The sequence below is a fragment of the Canis lupus genome, chromosome 2 (assembly GCF_048164855.1).
Source record: "Canis lupus baileyi chromosome 2, mCanLup2.hap1, whole genome shotgun sequence".
Taxonomy (NCBI): domain Eukaryota; kingdom Metazoa; phylum Chordata; class Mammalia; order Carnivora; family Canidae; genus Canis; species Canis lupus.
The window spans coordinates 90,550,861-90,568,952 of NC_132839.1; the positions used below are offsets into that span (position 1 = coordinate 90,550,861).

General features: G+C 44.2%; 1 protein-coding gene across 5 annotated transcripts in view; it reads right to left on the reverse strand.

Moving 5' to 3' along the window:
* SLIT2 (slit guidance ligand 2) overlaps nucleotides 1–18,092 on the reverse strand; it is a 348,857-nt gene that overhangs the window by 63,411 nt on the left and 267,354 nt on the right. For all 5 annotated transcript variants that reach the window (XM_072809379.1, XM_072809365.1, XM_072809373.1 and 2 more), the window contains 7 exons: nucleotides 16,127–16,277; nucleotides 13,415–13,489; nucleotides 11,692–11,835; nucleotides 8,962–9,105; nucleotides 7,227–7,393; nucleotides 6,055–6,187; nucleotides 2,677–2,745 (listed from right to left, as the gene is read on the reverse strand). In XM_072809379.1, the coding sequence (XP_072665480.1) occupies nucleotides 2,677–2,745; nucleotides 6,055–6,187; nucleotides 7,227–7,393; nucleotides 8,962–9,105; nucleotides 11,692–11,835; nucleotides 13,415–13,489; nucleotides 16,127–16,277 (883 nt within the window). The remainder of the gene's footprint in view (nucleotides 1–2,676; nucleotides 2,746–6,054; nucleotides 6,188–7,226; nucleotides 7,394–8,961; nucleotides 9,106–11,691; nucleotides 11,836–13,414; nucleotides 13,490–16,126; nucleotides 16,278–18,092) is intronic.

The following is an 18,092-nucleotide window of genomic DNA, read 5'->3' on the forward strand; positions in this document are numbered from 1 at the left end:
CTTTTACCCGAAAATAACAAAACACTGGATGACCCCTGGGGATAGACCGTCGTACTCATAATTATTCAAGCCCTGGCCTGTTGAAATTAGAAGTGATGATGTTTTGCTCTGGCCAGAGAAGTAAGTGTGGGCACCAGGGCGGGTTTCACATCAGAACAGAAGCTCTAGGCTGGGCTTGGGCTCCCTTCTCCTATTTCTCCCTCCGCTCGCTCCTGTCCCAGACCTGTGATGTCCCCCAGCCGGTGACTGTGTCCTGGTCCTGGGGCAGAGACATGTGGAGGCCACTCACAACAGACACATTTTATGTGTGAGAAATAAGCCTTTGTTCTTGAACGTTCCGTTGGCTGCATATCCTTCATCATCCCTGATATGTAGGCCCACGGGGACCCACAGTCCAATCTGATAACTAAAGGAACGCATTAAATGACATTTGCAGCACCATGATGAAAAAGGGCAAAGTCACTGGCACACAGTAGGTCCTCAACAAATAGCTGTTTAATGACTAAGTGGATAAGAGAGACGTGGATTTTGGTTAAAAAATCCATCGCTACATGGCTGCTTACAGCCAAGTGTAATTGTTACTATGGGCTATAATGTCTATTCGGTGAACTTGATCTTATTTTTATCACATGTAATATATATGTGACCATATATGACATATAATACAAATTTTGACTATAATTATATTGTAACGTATAATGCAATACAATAATACAGAATATATAATGACATGATATATATCATATATCTTTGGCAATTTTGCAATAGAAAAAAATTAGTGAATGTTTACATCCACATAGTCATATAGTGATAGGCATATATTCGCTGAGTTTTCTTTAACGTAAAATGCTAAATACATTTTAGGAAGGAAGATTCATGAATAAATGAAAAATTATAGGACATAATTTATGATTGTTGTATTGTGTACATTCCTTTTCTTTCTAAAGAAAAATATATAAATAAATGTAAGGTGCAGAAAAGCCAAAGATTATCCATTCCTTTATTAAAAATAACCAAAGTATCAGTAAAATGAACCTATACAACCTGCAAAATGATAGGAATGATATAGGAGCATCATAATCCATCTTCTTAGCTGCTGAAATACTATCCCTAAATTTAGAAAATAAGCATATCTATATTTGCAAAATTTATTTGCCTAGAGTAGCATAATGAATCATTGGTAAAGCCATTCTTGGATCTACAGATTCTCATTTTTCATTTCCAAACTGGTCTTAAATAACTGGATACTGTCCCACAAATGACCCAGTTCTGCTGCAGTGACCCTCTGGAAATGGCAGCAATTTAATGGTTTATTTAACAGAAGAAAATGTATGTAATCAGTTCTTGCTGCTATTAAATAAGTAACTAGAGGCAGAACAAGACATATTAGGGAATGTTCTCTGTTTCCTAATTTAATCACTTTTCATTTAAATAGTCCTACACATTCTACAAAGTTTTTCTTACATGTTTAAGGGAAATTGAAAATGATGAGCAGTGTTTTAACCAATCACAACCTTCTTAGGGTCAAGTTTACTTTGAAAAGTGTAACATTTTCTGTGACTTGCGTTTCTGGAATTCACTAATTAGGAATAAACCTCCTTATTCTAAGAATGCTAGAAATCAGCCTTCTCAGCCAGCCATATTTACTCTAAAATCAGATAGGACCTAACTAAACATAAAGTATTTCCCTTTACATTTACTCCTGTTACTGATTTTTGTTTGTTAGTTTTTTTTTTTTTGAGGAGATTTATCAATTACTAGCAAGGCTACTCTAAGTGTGACATTACATACTGTAACATTACATCTCTTTGAAAATATTGTGCATATATGGGACGCCCGGGTGGCTCAATGGTGAGCATCTGCTTTCATCTCAGGTGGTAATCCTGGGGTCCTGGGATCTAGTCCTGCATCGGGATCCCTACAGGGAGCCTGCTGTGTCCCTGCCTCTTGGTGTTGCTCATGAATAAATGAATAAAATCTTTAAAAAATATTGCACATATAAATAGATTGAAATATTGGTATATCTAAATATAATCTTGTACTACCACTTAAAAATCATTTACATTTATGAAAAAGATGTTATCTTACAAGGGCATCAAACCAAAGTGAAAAAAAGCCCAAGTCTAAAATTCATGCTAAGAATGTCAGCCTGTTTGTCAAGTTTATTTAAATACCGTGTAATTAAAAATGAATTTTATAAGATTAAATTTGAATACTGGAAGTCCATGACTTAACTTAGGATGTCTTATATGACAAAACCAAGCCTAATAAAATGTATTTTCAGAAAAGTTACTACCAACCACAACCATTTGCTTAAGGTCAAGAATAAAGCCATTACTTTCTTTCTTTTCTTGGCTTGTTATAAAATAGCCCATATTCATCATCATAAGTATCCAAATGTACTGTATTTCTGTAGTTCTCCGATACTTAGATTTGTTCAATATTTGTACTTTGGATCGAGGAGGCCCTTTCTCTAAGAAGCGCCATTGCCTGACTGATACTCAATGAAGATGCAGCTAGTGATCCAGAACCGTGAGGAGCAAGGAAGGAGGGAAGCATCTATCTGTAAATGATTTATATTATCTGAAAGGTCCACCAAATCTTCTGCCCCTTGCTACCCCCACTTTGGTGAAACAGAGTAAGTCAAAGATGAAAAAAATACAATACGTTACTTACATAAGCGTTAGATGTTTGTAGTTATAGAGCTCCTTGGGAACCAAGGTAAAGTGGTTCCCATCCAGATACCTAAAAACAAGGAAACAATATTATTTTTTTTTTTTTTTTTAAGGAACACTGGCATGGTGTGACACTATTTCGCTCTTAACTGAGGCAAGGAAGCACTCTGCAATTCTGGCTTTAAGATATGCTCCTAGTGGGCGTTGTCATATAAAAGAAGTAAAGGCGGGGGGAGCACAGCTGTCCAATTCAGTAGAATTATTTTGTGGGTTGCTCAGTGTACATTATAAAACCAAGGGGAGACTGGTGAGTGCAGCTCTTTGTGGCTTATGTGGTGAGGCGCATCGTGTGTCCAACCATTTGTGCATCAGGTAGAAGGTTCGTGCAATCAAGCATATTTCTATTGGCCTCCAGTCTGCTTGTATTTATGTGGGGACAGTACCATGAAATGCATTCAGTACTGCCAGAGTCTTGCTCCTGAGGGCAAGGCCTCTCTTCACTGCCGTTAACACGTAGCCATACAGTTAGTAAATAACAGTGGACGTCTTAAAGGAGGTATTTAGGAATTCCAATTAGATCTCAGGTGAAAACAATATCCTAAACATAATTTTTAAGATGACCTTAGAAGGTTTTATAGAAAATCACAACCTTTATCAAGAGCACAAATGTAGCATATATATGTAAAAGGAATAATCAGACAACCACGTATATATGGGGTTTCCTCTTCTGATTAAAGTCAGCAGAATCATCTGAATTTAGATAGACTTTGGGGTTAACTGGCAAGATGTAAAACTAAGTGAATGCTTGAAGTTCTGTCCCTAACGTCACATACAAAAAAAATAAACTCCACGTCAACGAGGGCTGTGTTTTCTGAGAATGTAGACGATGAAGGTCAAACGTCTTTCCAGCAACGTGGGCCATCTGCTTTGGATGTGCCCACAATTGCGGCATGTTGGGCACACAGCACCTCCTACCCCAGTGTTGTGGCCAACCTTGAGGTCTGAGGTTGAAGTTACCAGTATTTTTGCTGGATAGAGAAGTAGCTGAGAAACTGCCTCAGATAATAATCTCTTTAAAACAGTTCAAAATAAAAAGTTTATATAAATGGCACAAAGTATCATAATCTGTAATAAACACATGACTAAGAATCAGGCCTATGTTATGACATCGAACCTATGCCCGTTCAAATTTTCTGACTTCACATTTCTTCGACTCGTTTCTTTCCTCCACCTCAGTCTTGGTACCGCTAGAGGGAAGCATAATCCCATCTACCTCAATATCCTCCCTTTATTCTGGAAAAACGTCGTAACAGAAAGCTAAAAAGATTCAGAATGTGTGCTATGGATGTTTACATGTAAAACAATCTAAGAGAGAAATTATATGGAACTGATTAAAAATAATAGATACCATTTGTTCAAAGTTGTCCACTAATATGTCCTTGTTTTTGCCAAATTCTTTAATAATTTAATATAATACACAATGAAGTTTTTCTAGTACATGCATGCATGTGATCGTAGAGAAGGATCCTGCTGCCTTGGTATGATTCTAAGAATAAGCTCTTGGGGAGGTAAAACTAGAATTCACAAGAGAGGAGTTAATATTTTCCTCGTCTCTGTGACATATTTCTTCAGAAAAGTACGTTTCAATACTTTGTAAAGAAACAGATTGAAGATCCAACTGTCTGATGCAGAAACATATGGATGGCATAGGCAGAATGTGACTCAAGCAGGTGCTTAGGTGTAATTTATAAATTTATTATTTATTTCATCTATTTATTTATTTATTATTTATTTATAAATAAATGTAATTATGTATTATTTATGTAATAATTATGTAATTATGTAATAAATTTATTATTTATTTCATCTATTTACTTATTTATTATTTATTTATTTATTTATTTTTTTAGATGTAATTTAATAAGGAAATTAGAGAATGTTTAAAAGTTTTTGATAGGCAATCGGGTAGAAGCATGAAGGTTTGGGCCAGTTCAGGAGAGATTCCCCATTAGAGATGATCTGGTTATGCCGAGTGCCGTGTTCGTGGCTGGGGTGTTTCCAGAATCCATGCTTTGCATACAGAATACTCTAAAGGCATCTAGCTGGATGGAGAGTAATCTTCGGAAAGAAACACTTACTAAAATAAGAATTAAGTATCTGATTACACACGCGCACAAAGCAGTGCTTATAGCCAATTAACAACTGTGACTGGTGGCGAGAGAGAAACTAAACACTTCAGAGCAGTTCAGATCCAAGAGGGACCCTCTGTGTCTCCGCACGAAGATCACACCTTTTCCTTTCCCCTCAAGTGTTCAACTCAGGCCCAGATCAGGACTCGCAGAACTGCACCTGACTTGCAGATCAGTTCTCTGATAGCTGAAGGGGCATCTTTTGAAACTCATATAACACCTCTGTTGCATGTTTCCGGAAGTTTATCCAAGCCACTCGTTCAGAATCTCGCTTGTACGCACGTGCGTGAATTACGGGTGCACATCTGCACAGAGCACACTGGAGCTTAAATCACTTCTGACAGGTAGTTCCACGTAGGAAAAAACAGAGGCAAAAGGCGCAACTGCATTCGCATCGCACCTCTGTCCCTGCTACGTCAGTCTACAGATTACGTGGATGGAATGGTGCGTGCATGTGTCATGTTATTCAAGCAACCTTCTCTTGGATTTATTCCATCCCACATACGTAACACGAGGCAGCTAAGAAGGTGCGCACGTGCATGGTGCTGGGGATCTAGAGGAGTATATACTGACCATGTAGTCTGCGGTCGTTATGAAAAATCTTAGGGATAACTGGCCCCACACCCTTTACAATCTAAAGGATTCTAACTCAGGTCCAGAGGGCAGGACCTCTTGCTAAGGATTAAGATTATCCCAGCTTCTTCTACATCCCGGATATTTATGTATCCCATGTGGGAAGCTATCCTCTCAGGGGACACAGTGGTAAAGAATAATTAACCATATGGAATATCCCAGACATCGTAGATAAGCTAAATACAACACAGCATTTCCCAAGGTGTATTTGATGGCGTCTGAGTCTTGCAAGATGGTCCAGGGAAGAGGGCTGTGGAGACAAACACGGGTGGGCGCTATCTCATCTTTTACCGCCCTCTCTTGGAGCGTCACAGCAAACCTTAGCATGATACCGATGCTGAGAAATCCCACAGTGAATAGGAGGGAAACACACACAACCAGCATTCCCCCAAGTGTATCTAAGCTGGCTTTTATATGATCTTAGGGCTTGACATGATGCTATTTAATGGCCTACAGAACAGAATTTGGAGACGGGCCTCTAAAGACTTCTATTTGGTTTCCATTTCCTGAGTTGAAATGGGATTTGTTAAGGACACAGAAAGGCAAGCTCTACTTACAGTTCAGTGACGTCTCTGGGAATACCTTTGGGCAAGACCTTCAGGCCCTTGTTGCTACATCGGACAACTGTATCCAAGCACGTGCATTCCGTGGGACAGCGCGAGAGTGGAGAACAGCTACTGTCGTCATTTCCTATATGGCCAAAAGAAACACAGGAAAACCCAGATGCGTGGCTTTGGAAATGCTAGAAGGGATGTTGTGCTTTGACCCTGACAAACACCAGAGTCTTGAGCCACGAGATCACTTATGTGCGTCCAGCGCCTTGAGTATTTACAAACTGATGCCATCCATTCTACAGAGCACTGCTTTCTGATTGCCTGGGGCCGGATTCCAGGAAACAAGTCACAATCTGTATAATTCATCCAATCATAACAGCAGTTTTCTTTGTTCAGTTATTTATACAAATCACACTTTTAATGAGACTATGTAAATATAAACTGAATTACAGAGAAATTATAAGGACACAGCCGTGAAAAGACATAAAGGGGTAGGTTAATTTAAAATGTTTAGTAGAAAAATCTACATGCCCCTCATTTTATTTTATTTTTCAAGACTTTTATTTATTTATTCATGATAAACATAGAAAGAGAGAGAGAGAGGGGCAGAGACACAGGCAGAGGGAGAAGCAGGCTCCATGCGGGGAGCCCGACGCAGGACTCGATCCCAGGACTCCAGGATCATGTCCTGGGCCAAAGGTGGTGCTAAACTGCTGAACCACCCAGGGATCCCCAACATGCCCCTCATTTTAAAATATAAGGCTCAAAGGGGCCCTCCCTTCACCTGGCTCTCCCTACCTTACAAGGCCATCACGAGAATCAAGTATCATGATGGACATACTAAAAAGTGAAAACTGCTATCTTTGTCAGGCTTACTAGAATTTCTATTTCTTTTAAGCCAATTGCTTTTCTCCTTTGAAAATGGCAGTAACCAAAAGCGATGCTTAGACTAATGATGTCACAACGAAGCTAGAGAAACGGTGTCAACCACACTTTGGAAACTGGGAAATTTAAATAAAATTTTTGCAAACGCCAATCAAGCCGACGTGGGTCCGTGAAGGCAGCTCTGAGGAAGTATGTGCCCTGTTTCCAGACCTAAACAAACAAGAGCAAAAAATGCACAGGAAACAGCCACTGGAGGCCTGGTGACCAGAGACCTAGCAAGGCCTTCTTACCGTCGTCACACGTGAAGTCTTGAATGGCGACGTCCTGGATGGGGATTTCTTTGAGGAAGTATGGTTTTTGACAGCGAGGATTTCCGGTTACAATTCTTTTCTTCCTGAGCCACTCGCCCAGCCAAGCCAGGTAGCAGTTGCAGTTAAAAGGGTTGGCCAACAGGTTTCTAAGAGCCGCGAGGAAACAACGCAGGGATGAGTGTGGGGTTCCAGGGTCTTACTTCTCAAAACCCCATGCTGCCATTTCCCCCCCAACCCCATTTCTGCTAAAATGATTGCTCCTCATTCATGCTTGCCCCTACCCACCATCCACCTCCCCCCGCCCCTGCCCGGCCATTCACTCTCCATCATACTCAACACACAGGATGCTTTTTTTTAGGCTAAAATATTTATGTTTGGATCTTAAAAAATAACAACACTTTTATGTAAGAATTCTTCAAATGATTTCATGCAGAAAATAAAGCGAGGGCAGCAATTTTGGGGGTTTACACGCTGGATCCCGACAGAGATCTCATTCAGAGAGAATTTAAACTCGTCAGCGATCCGACGTGCTGTCAAACTTCCCTACACTGATAATGCAGTAATTTAATATAAAGATGAAGGCTGATTACCTTATATTATTGAGTTTAACCTGACAACAGCTATTTCATTAATTTGTCATTTCGAGATTTCCATCTCTTATTTGCTCCAGAGAATAGGTTTCCCATCTAAACTGACAGCTGAGTTGATTAAATGCCAGTTATAAAAATGAATTTACTTCTACAAATCTCAATACTTTTGGCATCTCACCACTTCAGCACAAACCTATTGACAACCTTATTATTTATAAACATGCCATCTTTAATATGCACAAATTATTCACTCGATGTAAAGTGTCACATTTTATGTGGAAAGAGGATTAAGTACTTCACTGATGGATGGATGCTTCCCGCAAATTATTTCTTCAGTGACTTGAGCTATGTGGGATGTGTTTTTTTTCTAACTACCTTTTCAGTTAGATTAGTATATTTAGATGCCATCGTTCCTAGGAAATCAAATCCGTTGTAGGATTCATCATTTCAAACACTGCTTTTTACATACTGACATTTAAGAGAGCTGAAATACATTGTTTAGAGGTTTTTTCCCTCTTAAAAAAAAAAAAAGACCTTCTGAGTTCTGACTATAGATCTACAAATATTCTTTATTTTCTGTCTTCGTAAAATGTCCTCTTGGACAGGCTCAACCTATTTCTTCAATATTCTCCTAATATCGTGGTAAATGCCCTCTGGTGAGCTGTTTTTATTGTTGGCCCGGCCATCCTAATGTAACTCCTGTCGCCGTGAATGCTCCTTTGGAGCACAGTTTGTTGGCAAAAACCTTATCAGCTCCATTTTTATGACACCTGACGCCAAAAGGACTCTGGTGCAAGAACACTGGGGAAAAGCCACGACGTTACTGTGATGTGCGGTGCCATCGAGTCACACGAAGACGCAACTTTAGAGATGACGTCACATCACATTGTCGTAAAAAAGAGCTGGCTGAAAAATATTACAGTCATCGTTGGATTTCAACACCTGGCCGTAGGCAGCGTTGATAGGAAAACTACGGTAAGTTCAACATCGACAAATTCTGTTGATCCCCGAACGCTTGCCCCCATTTTTGTGAAATGCCTCATGAGGCCTTCAAATGCGATTGGTGAGAGCAAGCGATGCGACGCCCGGGGGGCCGCCCCTAAGGCGCAGGGCCCGGTACTTACAGGGTGGACAACGAGTGCAGGGTGTCGAACGCCCCCGGCGCGATGGTGGCGATCTGATTATCGTACAGCGAAAGCAACCGCACAGAGCTCAGGCCTATGAAGCTATCGTTGCCAACGCAGCTTATGCGATTGCTTCGCAACATCCTGAGGGAGAGAGGACAGTGGGTCACTAGGCCCCGCACGGGCAGGCGGAGGGCACCCCACCACCCCGGGCCGAGGACGGGCAGCGCGGGCCCGGGAGCCCAAACCGGCCGAGGCCCGCAGGTCTCGCACCTTTTCTTTCCTTTTTTTTAATTAATTAATTTATTTATTCATGAGAGATACAGAGACACAGGCAGACGGAGAAGCAGGCTCCCTGCGGGGAGCCCGACGCGGGACTCGATCCTGGGACCCCAGAGTCCCGGCCTGGGCCGAAGGCAGATGCTCCACCCAGGGGGCCCGCACAAACTATTTTCTTTATGAGAATTATTTTATTCCTTTAACGTTTGGGACTTGAAAAGAGGCAATCATTAGCAGACTCCAGTTGTTCACAGTAAAATTTAAACAGGCTTCTCTTGAAAGAATTCGGACTTTTCTTTTTTTTGAACTTTTGGTCGTTGCCATCAGTGGGATTAACGCTGTTGTCCTTTCCCCATCACGGCCGAGGTTCTGGCTCCGTTCTCAATTCTCCCTTGAGGCTCCGAAGAGGCGGGAAACAGTCCTTGAAAACCCGACGTGACAAGGAACAGCCGCCGCGGGTGTCCCCGGGAGCGGGCCAAGCCGTCGCGCCCTGGACCCCTCCGGCCCCGCGGCGCCCCTGCCCGGCTGGAAGGCTGCAGGACCCACAACCGAGAGGCGAAAAGAAGCGGGCAACAAAGTGTTCCCGTAAAATTCTAGGTTGTTCTATGGGAATAAAGGACACACATCGATTTCCGCGGTCTGCTAGGGCACAGGCAGGGGGAAGGCAGGACGCCCGCCTCTCATTGGGGCATCGCTTTACATCCGGAAGCCAGTGCCCCCCAGAAAGGGGGTTTCTGTCCGCGCTGCCGTGGGCCGCGAGTGACCAAGAATCCGCGGTCCCGTCGGGCCGGAGTCCCGGCCTCCTGGAGCCCTGGGAGGACGCTGTGCTTCCTGTTGCTGCAACACCGCCGGGGCACCCGGCCGCGACGTCGGGGCTGTGGCCCCCAAGACTCCGAGAGGCCCCCGAGGCCCGGGGGTGACGCAGTCAGGAGGGGGCCGCTCGTCAGCATCTGCCAGTCACCACGCTGACGGATGCCCCCGGGGACAATCACGTCTCAACAAACCTACTTTCGTCCTTTGAACCTCGGAGCTGGGGTCTAGGACCCTCCATCGGCCTCATGCAGCAGAGCGGGTGGGGGCCACGGCATCCGTCATGGGTGCCCAAGGTCAGAGGGAGAGAAGCTGCTAGAAACGCACCCGAGGAGAACAGGAACGCAGGGGCTGTGGGTGGGTCATGTGAATGGAAGCAGCCGGCCAATGCTCCGCGAGCCCTGGCGCTGTCACGTGTGCCCCGCACCTCCTACCTTGAGCCCCCCCTGCCACGTGGCTGCCTCTAGAGAGGATGGGGGGCTGTCAGGACCGGTGTCCTGAGGGGGACAGCAAGCGCGCCCGCTCCGCACAGGAAGGGCCGCCCAGGCCCAGGGGGCTCGGGTCAGCCGCCCACAGAGCCACTGCCGGGCTCCGGAGCTGCAGGACAACGGGTCTCGGCTGGGGGGGCTGTCGGGTGGGCCCCCCTCCTGTCCCCATGCCTCCTCGCTCAGCCCCCGCGCCCGCCCCAGGAGCAAGCGGCCCCCAAACAGGGCCCCCCAGACAGGCTTCGGCGTGTCCCAGGATCCGGGTTCTGCGGGCCCTGGGGTGGCCGGGGGCAGGGGACACAGCCCCGCGGGCACGGGCTCTGCTCCGCCCTCTCGTCCCCAGCACCTGCGCCTGGCAGCCTGAGGGCCCTGTCGTCGTGGTTGTCCACACGGTGCAGGGCACGCGGCGACACACGGCCCCCCACTGCCCGCCCCTCGGCCGCCTCTGGGTCACCTCCCGAAGCTCAGGGCTCTGACCAGCGTCCCCACCAGGGCCCAGGGGGCCACTGAGACCCTGGAAACGCGCACGGGGCAGCGGGTGTTTTGCTCTCCGCGGATCCCTGGCCTCTCTGGCCAACGGCGTTTAGGAGCCACAGACTGTCCCTTCCCCTCCCCCCCACGCCCCGAGGGAGTGGCCACAACCCGCAACTGCATTTCTTCACAAGGGGCAGCACCGGGTCTCCCGTCGGGCAGCCCCTCTTTTCAACGAGGCCTCAAGGAACAGACGACGGGGTCCGCAGGTAAGCTGCTAGCGACCCTGCCGCAGGGTGTGGCCTGGGTCCTGGGGCTCGAGCCCCAGCCCAACAGTGAACGTTGGACGGAGGCGTCTGAGGCAAAGGCAGGAGGACCGACGTGCTGGGGCGGCCCAGGGGCCAGATCCCAACAAGCGCTGGAGCAAGGACTTCGCTTTGTTGTTGAGCAATCAGCAGCCAGGAGGCATTCTTGAGCTTTTGCAAGCAACACACGTCAGTCAGGGGCATCTGAGCACGGGATGTTCGCACGCACAGAACATGTGTGTGTACGTGTGTGTGTGTGTGTGGGGGGCATGTGCATGTGATGAGAGCCGGAGGCAGAGATGGGGGGGTGGGGGGTGAGCGTCCCAGGCCAGTGAGCGCCACGGCTGCGGCCGAAGCATCACTCTGCGGAGAATACTTACAACGTTTTCAGGCTTTCCAATCCCTTGAACATCTTATGCTGAACATTTTCCAAACGGTTACTCGTGAGAAGGATTTCGTTTACACCAGCTGCTCCTTCAAATGCTCCTTCTTCAATGTCTGTGATCTTGTTGTTGCTGAAGTTTCTAAATAATAATAATAATAATAAAAAAAACACTGTTGAGACGAGGATTGTGAGCTTTTCTTTCTAACGACGAGGACACTGACACAGTATGTCCGATTGTTTTCTTCTCGGGAACGAGGGTTTCACGACTTCCCAGCCCTTCACTGCCCAGCACCCCTGAGGTTCTGAAGAGACCCCACGTCCTACTCCGTGGGGCCTAACTGATGATGATACTGGGGGAGAATGCCGGTGGTGGAAACTACCAGCCCCATCGATGTTAGAATGATCCTGAAGGGTCCCCCAGGAGCATAAAATTCTTGAGGTCAGGTATTTTGCACGGATCTTTATGCCCAGCACAAAACCTAATAAGGAACTTTTACAATAAGGGCCCCTGATAAAAATGATGGAATGAGTGAATGACTCAAAGAAGGCAGCCACGTAGAGAAAAGGGTGGGCTAAGTGTGAGTTTTCAGGTGGCATCAGAAATGTCCCTGAATATGGGTTTGTTTGCAGTTAAACTGCTCATTGTAGGCATGAGTCAAAACAACGGCACGGTGACTACTTTGTGTGCCACAGACTCTACAACGCTTGGCCGGAGGGCAACGACAGCCGTGGAGGTGACGCCTGCCCATAGGTCCTACCCTCCGCTTCCTCCTGGTTCCCACCAAGACCGCGCGCGCCCCCAGAACAGGGACCGGTGTGATGTGTCATTTCCCGCGTCCCGGAGCACCGTGCCCAGTAGCTGATCAATAAACATGTGTTGGATTGAAAGGTGCGGCTATAACGGGAGCACAATCAGGGTCAGTGGAAAGGAGAACAAGCAGCGGGAACCCCTGTGGGACGCAGCCCACGCGGGGCCGGAGCACCCAGGAAGGAGTCCGCCCGGCCACGTGCAGTCGGCGCGGCCCTGGGCCGCTCACACTACGCGCAAGACGCTCCCTTTCGCTTCCGTTCCGATGTGTCCTCTTACTTGGACGTTGTTCCCTTGGCCTCCGGGCCCGACCCCTGTCCTGGGCCTCCCTGCCTCCTCCTTGGGCGGGGGGCGGGGGGCGGGGGGCAATACTCTCTGTTGCTGGAACTGCTGAGTTCATAAACTAATTTTGAAATATGGGTTGTGGGTATGTAGTGACACCGACGAGCTATCAGGCCCGTCTACCATCGCGGACTTGGACTACCTTCTAATGAAAGTTTAATGAAGCAAAAAGTCAAATAGTTGACATGAATGTGCTGAAAGAGATAGAAGAGCGTGGTTTAGGGAACAGTAAAGGAAGTTACAAAACACTGCCGGGGCCATTTCTAATGAGCCTCGATTGCTGCGTCCCTGCTGTGGCCACGTAACAAAGCAGCTGTGTGAATTAGAGTCAGGCGCCAGCGCTCGGCCACAGAAAATGCGGCTGGCGTCGCTGGAATACATAGAGAAGAGGTGAGGACTCGGGCTCCTCTCAGAAAATACCCTAAATTCATGTCACAGGTAGTCATCGCAGACACGCTTCCCCTTTATAGTTTCCAATTTCCAAAGGAATCTGAATAAAACCGCACAGGGATTTAGAAAAACACAACACACCACAGAAATTTGAAAAGGTGGCTAATGCACGGCTTACATTTTACGTAACTGCGGAAGTTTCTTGAAGATTCCTGTAGCTTCCAGCACTGTGAATTCATTATTATTGAGACGCCTCGGGGGAAAAAAAAAAAAAAAGAAATGAAAGTTTCATTACCAACAGCCAGGAAAGGATGAAGTTTTACCTCTCATCCAGAAACGTAAGATCATTTCATGATTATTCTAAAGTAAAATACAGAACATGTGTCACGGGAAATCCGTAGATTTTTCCCCATCTCACTCAAAATCTTAATGATCAAAGTAAAAAATGCTAAGAAGCACACTGCAAAGAAAACCAATAATCAAAAATCGAACCCAGCTCCCACGCAGTAATCCTGTAGCACAAAGTTTCTCAGACCATTTTTTCCACATTTATCCCTCCCCTTGAAAGTATTTTTCCCCCCAAAAGCATTTTAGACCATTTTTCCTAATCATTTGCTCTGCATGTTTTTTGCTAATAGCTCTTAAGATATGCAATTTATATGCTTTCATGATATACAATTTATATGTGACATATACAACATTCACCCTTTTACATCGTACCATCTAGTAGAGCTTAGAGTAAATTCACAAAATTGCACACGTATCTTTGCTACCTAATTTCAGAACATATTCATCACCTGAAAGAGAAATCTCATACCCATCAGAAATCACTTTCAGTTTGTTTCCCTCCTTGCCTCAGTCCTTGGCAACCATGAATTTATTTTTTGTCTCTATGGATTTTCCTATTCTGGACATTTTCATATGAGGGAAGTCATAAAAAACGTGGCCTTTTTGTGCCTGGCTCTTTTCACTTTGCTTAATGATCACAAGACTGGTCCATGTTGAGCACACAACAGTACCTCTTTCCTTTTTACGGCAGAAAGTATCTCGTTGTATGGATATACCAGTTTTCTTCATCCCTCTATCAGCTGCTGGATATTTGGGTTGCTTCCACTCTTTGATTATCATGAATAATGCTACTTACTACCAACACTGCCGTGCAAGTTTCTGCGTGGATATGTGTTTTCAACTCCACTGGATATGTACACTAGTGTAAAATCGCTGGGTTACATGGTAAAACTATATTTAACAACTGGAGGGCTAGCCAAACTGTTCTCCAAAGATGTGTCACTTTTATATTCCCCCACAATGTATGAGGGGTCCAATTTTTTTTTTTTTTGTGGCCATTCTAGGGAAAGTGTTACCTCATTGTGGTTTTGATGTATGGTTCCCTAGTGCTTGATGATACTAAACAATTCTTTAGTTACTTCTTGGTCATCTGTGTATCTTTTTTGGAGAAATTGCATACAGGTTATTTGAGCACCTTCTGACTGGGTAACGCACATTTTTATTGTTGAGTTGTAGTAGCTCTTTATATATTCTGGATCTAAGTCCCCTATCAGATAGATGATTTGCAAATATTTTCTTCCCAGTGCTAATTTTTAAATGCAGAATTAAAAAAATCCTTAATTTCCCGAAACACACACAAACTCTCCTGACAGATAAATTAGATGCTAATGCTATGATTCTTAATTCACAAGTAAGCCTATTTAAGCTGTTATTATGCTGGAAGACATAATCTGAATTATTGTAATAATATTGGAAATATACACAGCTTCCTCCATGACCCCAGAGTTCAGGCCTTTTACTGCAAGGCCTCCACACATTTCCAAAAACCCTGGAGCTTCCAAATAAGTTTCAAAAACTAACAGGAATAATTTTAAAAAAAAGAAAAAGTATCACTATAGCCACAGGATAGTTTCTGTCATCTCTTTGAAAGCAATATATTATTTTTAATTATTCAAATTGGTTAGAATCCACTAAGTAACAGGCACGTGTGTAGGCGCAGTGGGAGATAACGTAGAAAACCCAATCCTCCGTCAAGGAGGTACAAGCTGGCTGCAGACAAAAGGATTATAGGTGCATAAAAGGACAACTGACTTTGCAAAGCACTCAATGGCAAATACCAGATGGTGCTATACATAAACGTTGCTAAGATGTTCAGAAAACAATGAGCTTTCACCAAGTTTTTCTTGAATTCTAAGAACACTAGCATGACTTTTATAAATAAAGGCACAAGGCAAACCATACATGGCAGAGAACCTACAGATGATCCAACAAACATATTTTAGCACCTGGTACGTGGTAGGCCCGAGTTAGGGTTATAAATAGAAGCCCGAGCTCATTGTCCTTTCAGTTTTTCCTGCTATGCTATGCTATCCAGGGTTCAGAAAGAAACTCTCCTCTGTGCTTTAGTACTTGATAATCACTGAGTCCTTCCACCTCCCAGCCAGTCAAGTAATAAAGCCGAGAAAGGCTCTCTGAATTCACAATTAACACAGATTCAAGACGGTGACTCTCCAACTATTTAACCTGGTTGCCGCAAAAGATTACATACCTTCGAAATCTGTTATATGTTTAGAAAAATGGGTGCAGGCATAAGCAATACCCAAGAAATAGAGATCAAAGGGATGTTCTTATCATTAGCATTATTAAGCGCTAACTGGATTTTCGAGAGGTGAATTAATTTCCGCAGGCACGTCTTGGACAAGAAAGATGAAGCAAGATAGCTTCTGATATATCCTTGTACAAAGAAGAGTCATGGCCATCTGTGCTAATTAATTAAGATCAATGCAATTATTGAAAATAAAAGGGAAAGACAAAAATTCCAATGCTACGATGCTCTCATTCCCTCCCTCCCAACCCGGATTTTGGTCGAAGATGAACTCACAGCTCTGCAGTGTACTGGGGAATGTGGTCTGGGATTTTGGTGAGTTTTTGATTGGAGCAATCTACTGTGGTTCCTTCACAGCGGCACTTTTCAGGGCAAGCCAGATCTGCAAAGCAGTCCCCGCTTAATTTTGATCGATAATCTTCTGTACCTAGTGAGGATTCAAGGCAAAAAAAAAAAAAAAAAGATACTGAGTCTAAAGGTTAGAACATTTGTTAATTTGTAGGAAGAAAAATAGTAAGATAACTATAGATTATGCAGCAGGGAGACAACTTGGGGAGTTTTTGGTCAATGGATGTCAGGAGAGGGTTAAAACAAGGGCTTGGAATTTGCTGGAAAAAAGAGTAACCAGATTCACAGGACAGGAAAACATTAATAGAGATGAGCTTTTCACAGCTGTACTTTCTGCTGATCCAGTTATGAGCCATTCTAGCCTATTTGACAGCTAATCATACAATGGCTATTAATCGTTACAAAGTTTATTTTTTCTCCGAGTCAAGAATTTTAAATGTATCCAGTAAGAAACATAGTCCTATATATCATTTTTTAAATTAGGGCTTTCAAGGCAAATAGATGTCCTCAGGTTTTTAAATTTTCTATGGTCTTATATTATTCTCTCCCTCTCACATAATCTTCGGAGACGCCTAAAAAAAGCCCTCTTTTTTTTTTTTTTTCATTTTGATTTTATCAAAAGAGACCAGTAAATCCTGATTTAAGCCTCAGCAGCTTGCCATGCTGTAGAAAGCTGCGTGACGTTCCATGGTGCTTGACGGAACCATGTTTTACTCATACCTGGCAACCACATGGTTAGATCAAGCACAACAGAAAATCTCGCTACATAATCACTACACCATCCACTAGGCCAAGGGGAAGACCGAGAGGAAAGATGAAGGGAAGCAGGAGAAAAAGCTACAGACGTTCTGGAAACGTAATACTGTTTACATGACATGCATTCTTCCCGCAGAATGTTTATGACCATAGTAAGAGTATTACTACCGAAGAGTTCCTGGAAACACAAAGTAGGGACTACACTGAAAGGTGCCTCCACTGTTCCTCAGAACTGCAGAATGGAAACAACAGCTTTCGGGAACAACATCCAGGAAGAAGTTCAAGGTGAGCTACAAGGACAACAGAGAAGCTCAAAAGATCTGCGGTTTCTTCTTGAGAGGGGGGGGAAAAGGGCGCAAAAGACCGAGACTAGAAGAAGGTACAATCAGGATTGAGAAGGGAGGACATTATGTTTCAGATCAGACACTTTTACTTACAGCCCAAATGGTGAATTCCTGCAAAAGTAAAGATCACCAAGAAGGAGAGAAAGAGCAATCCCAGTTAAGATTAATAAACACATATATGAAACTAGCTAAGGTCTCTTCCTTCTTTCCTTACTGTGGCAATGACAGGGGAATGGCATAGTATGACAGCGATCGTCATGCTTTGCAAACTTGTGTAGTGATTTTTTTTTTTTTTTTTGAAGCACAGTGGTCTTTCAGGAAAAGCAAGGGCATACAAGATGCACAGCACAAATTAAGTTCTTGTCGATTCCTTTAAATGATGAACTCTCTGCAAGATAGATTTTCTTTTGAGTTATCGCTATAATATCTAGAAGGCCATATAGAACCGTGGTAGGCAAGTACACATGCAAACTGAAGTGAAAAACCAATCAGGGAGATCCTCGAAAACAAATACATCTGGATTGATCCTTAGGTTGTGGCTTACATGCTTTTCAATGACCTTCCCGACTTATAAATAACGTCACTTAGTCGAGGTGAAATCAGAACCTCCTACAACTGCAAAGCTGAATGTAATCGTTTCATCAGATCTGGGCAATTAATGCCAGGGCATTTATGGAGGAACTGCTGCACTGCAGTGGAAGCTTTCATTTTAAAAGTGAAATGAAGAAGCACCGGGAACAAAGGTCTAAGTGGCAGGGACGTCAGGTATCTTACATTTAAAATAGTCTGCATTC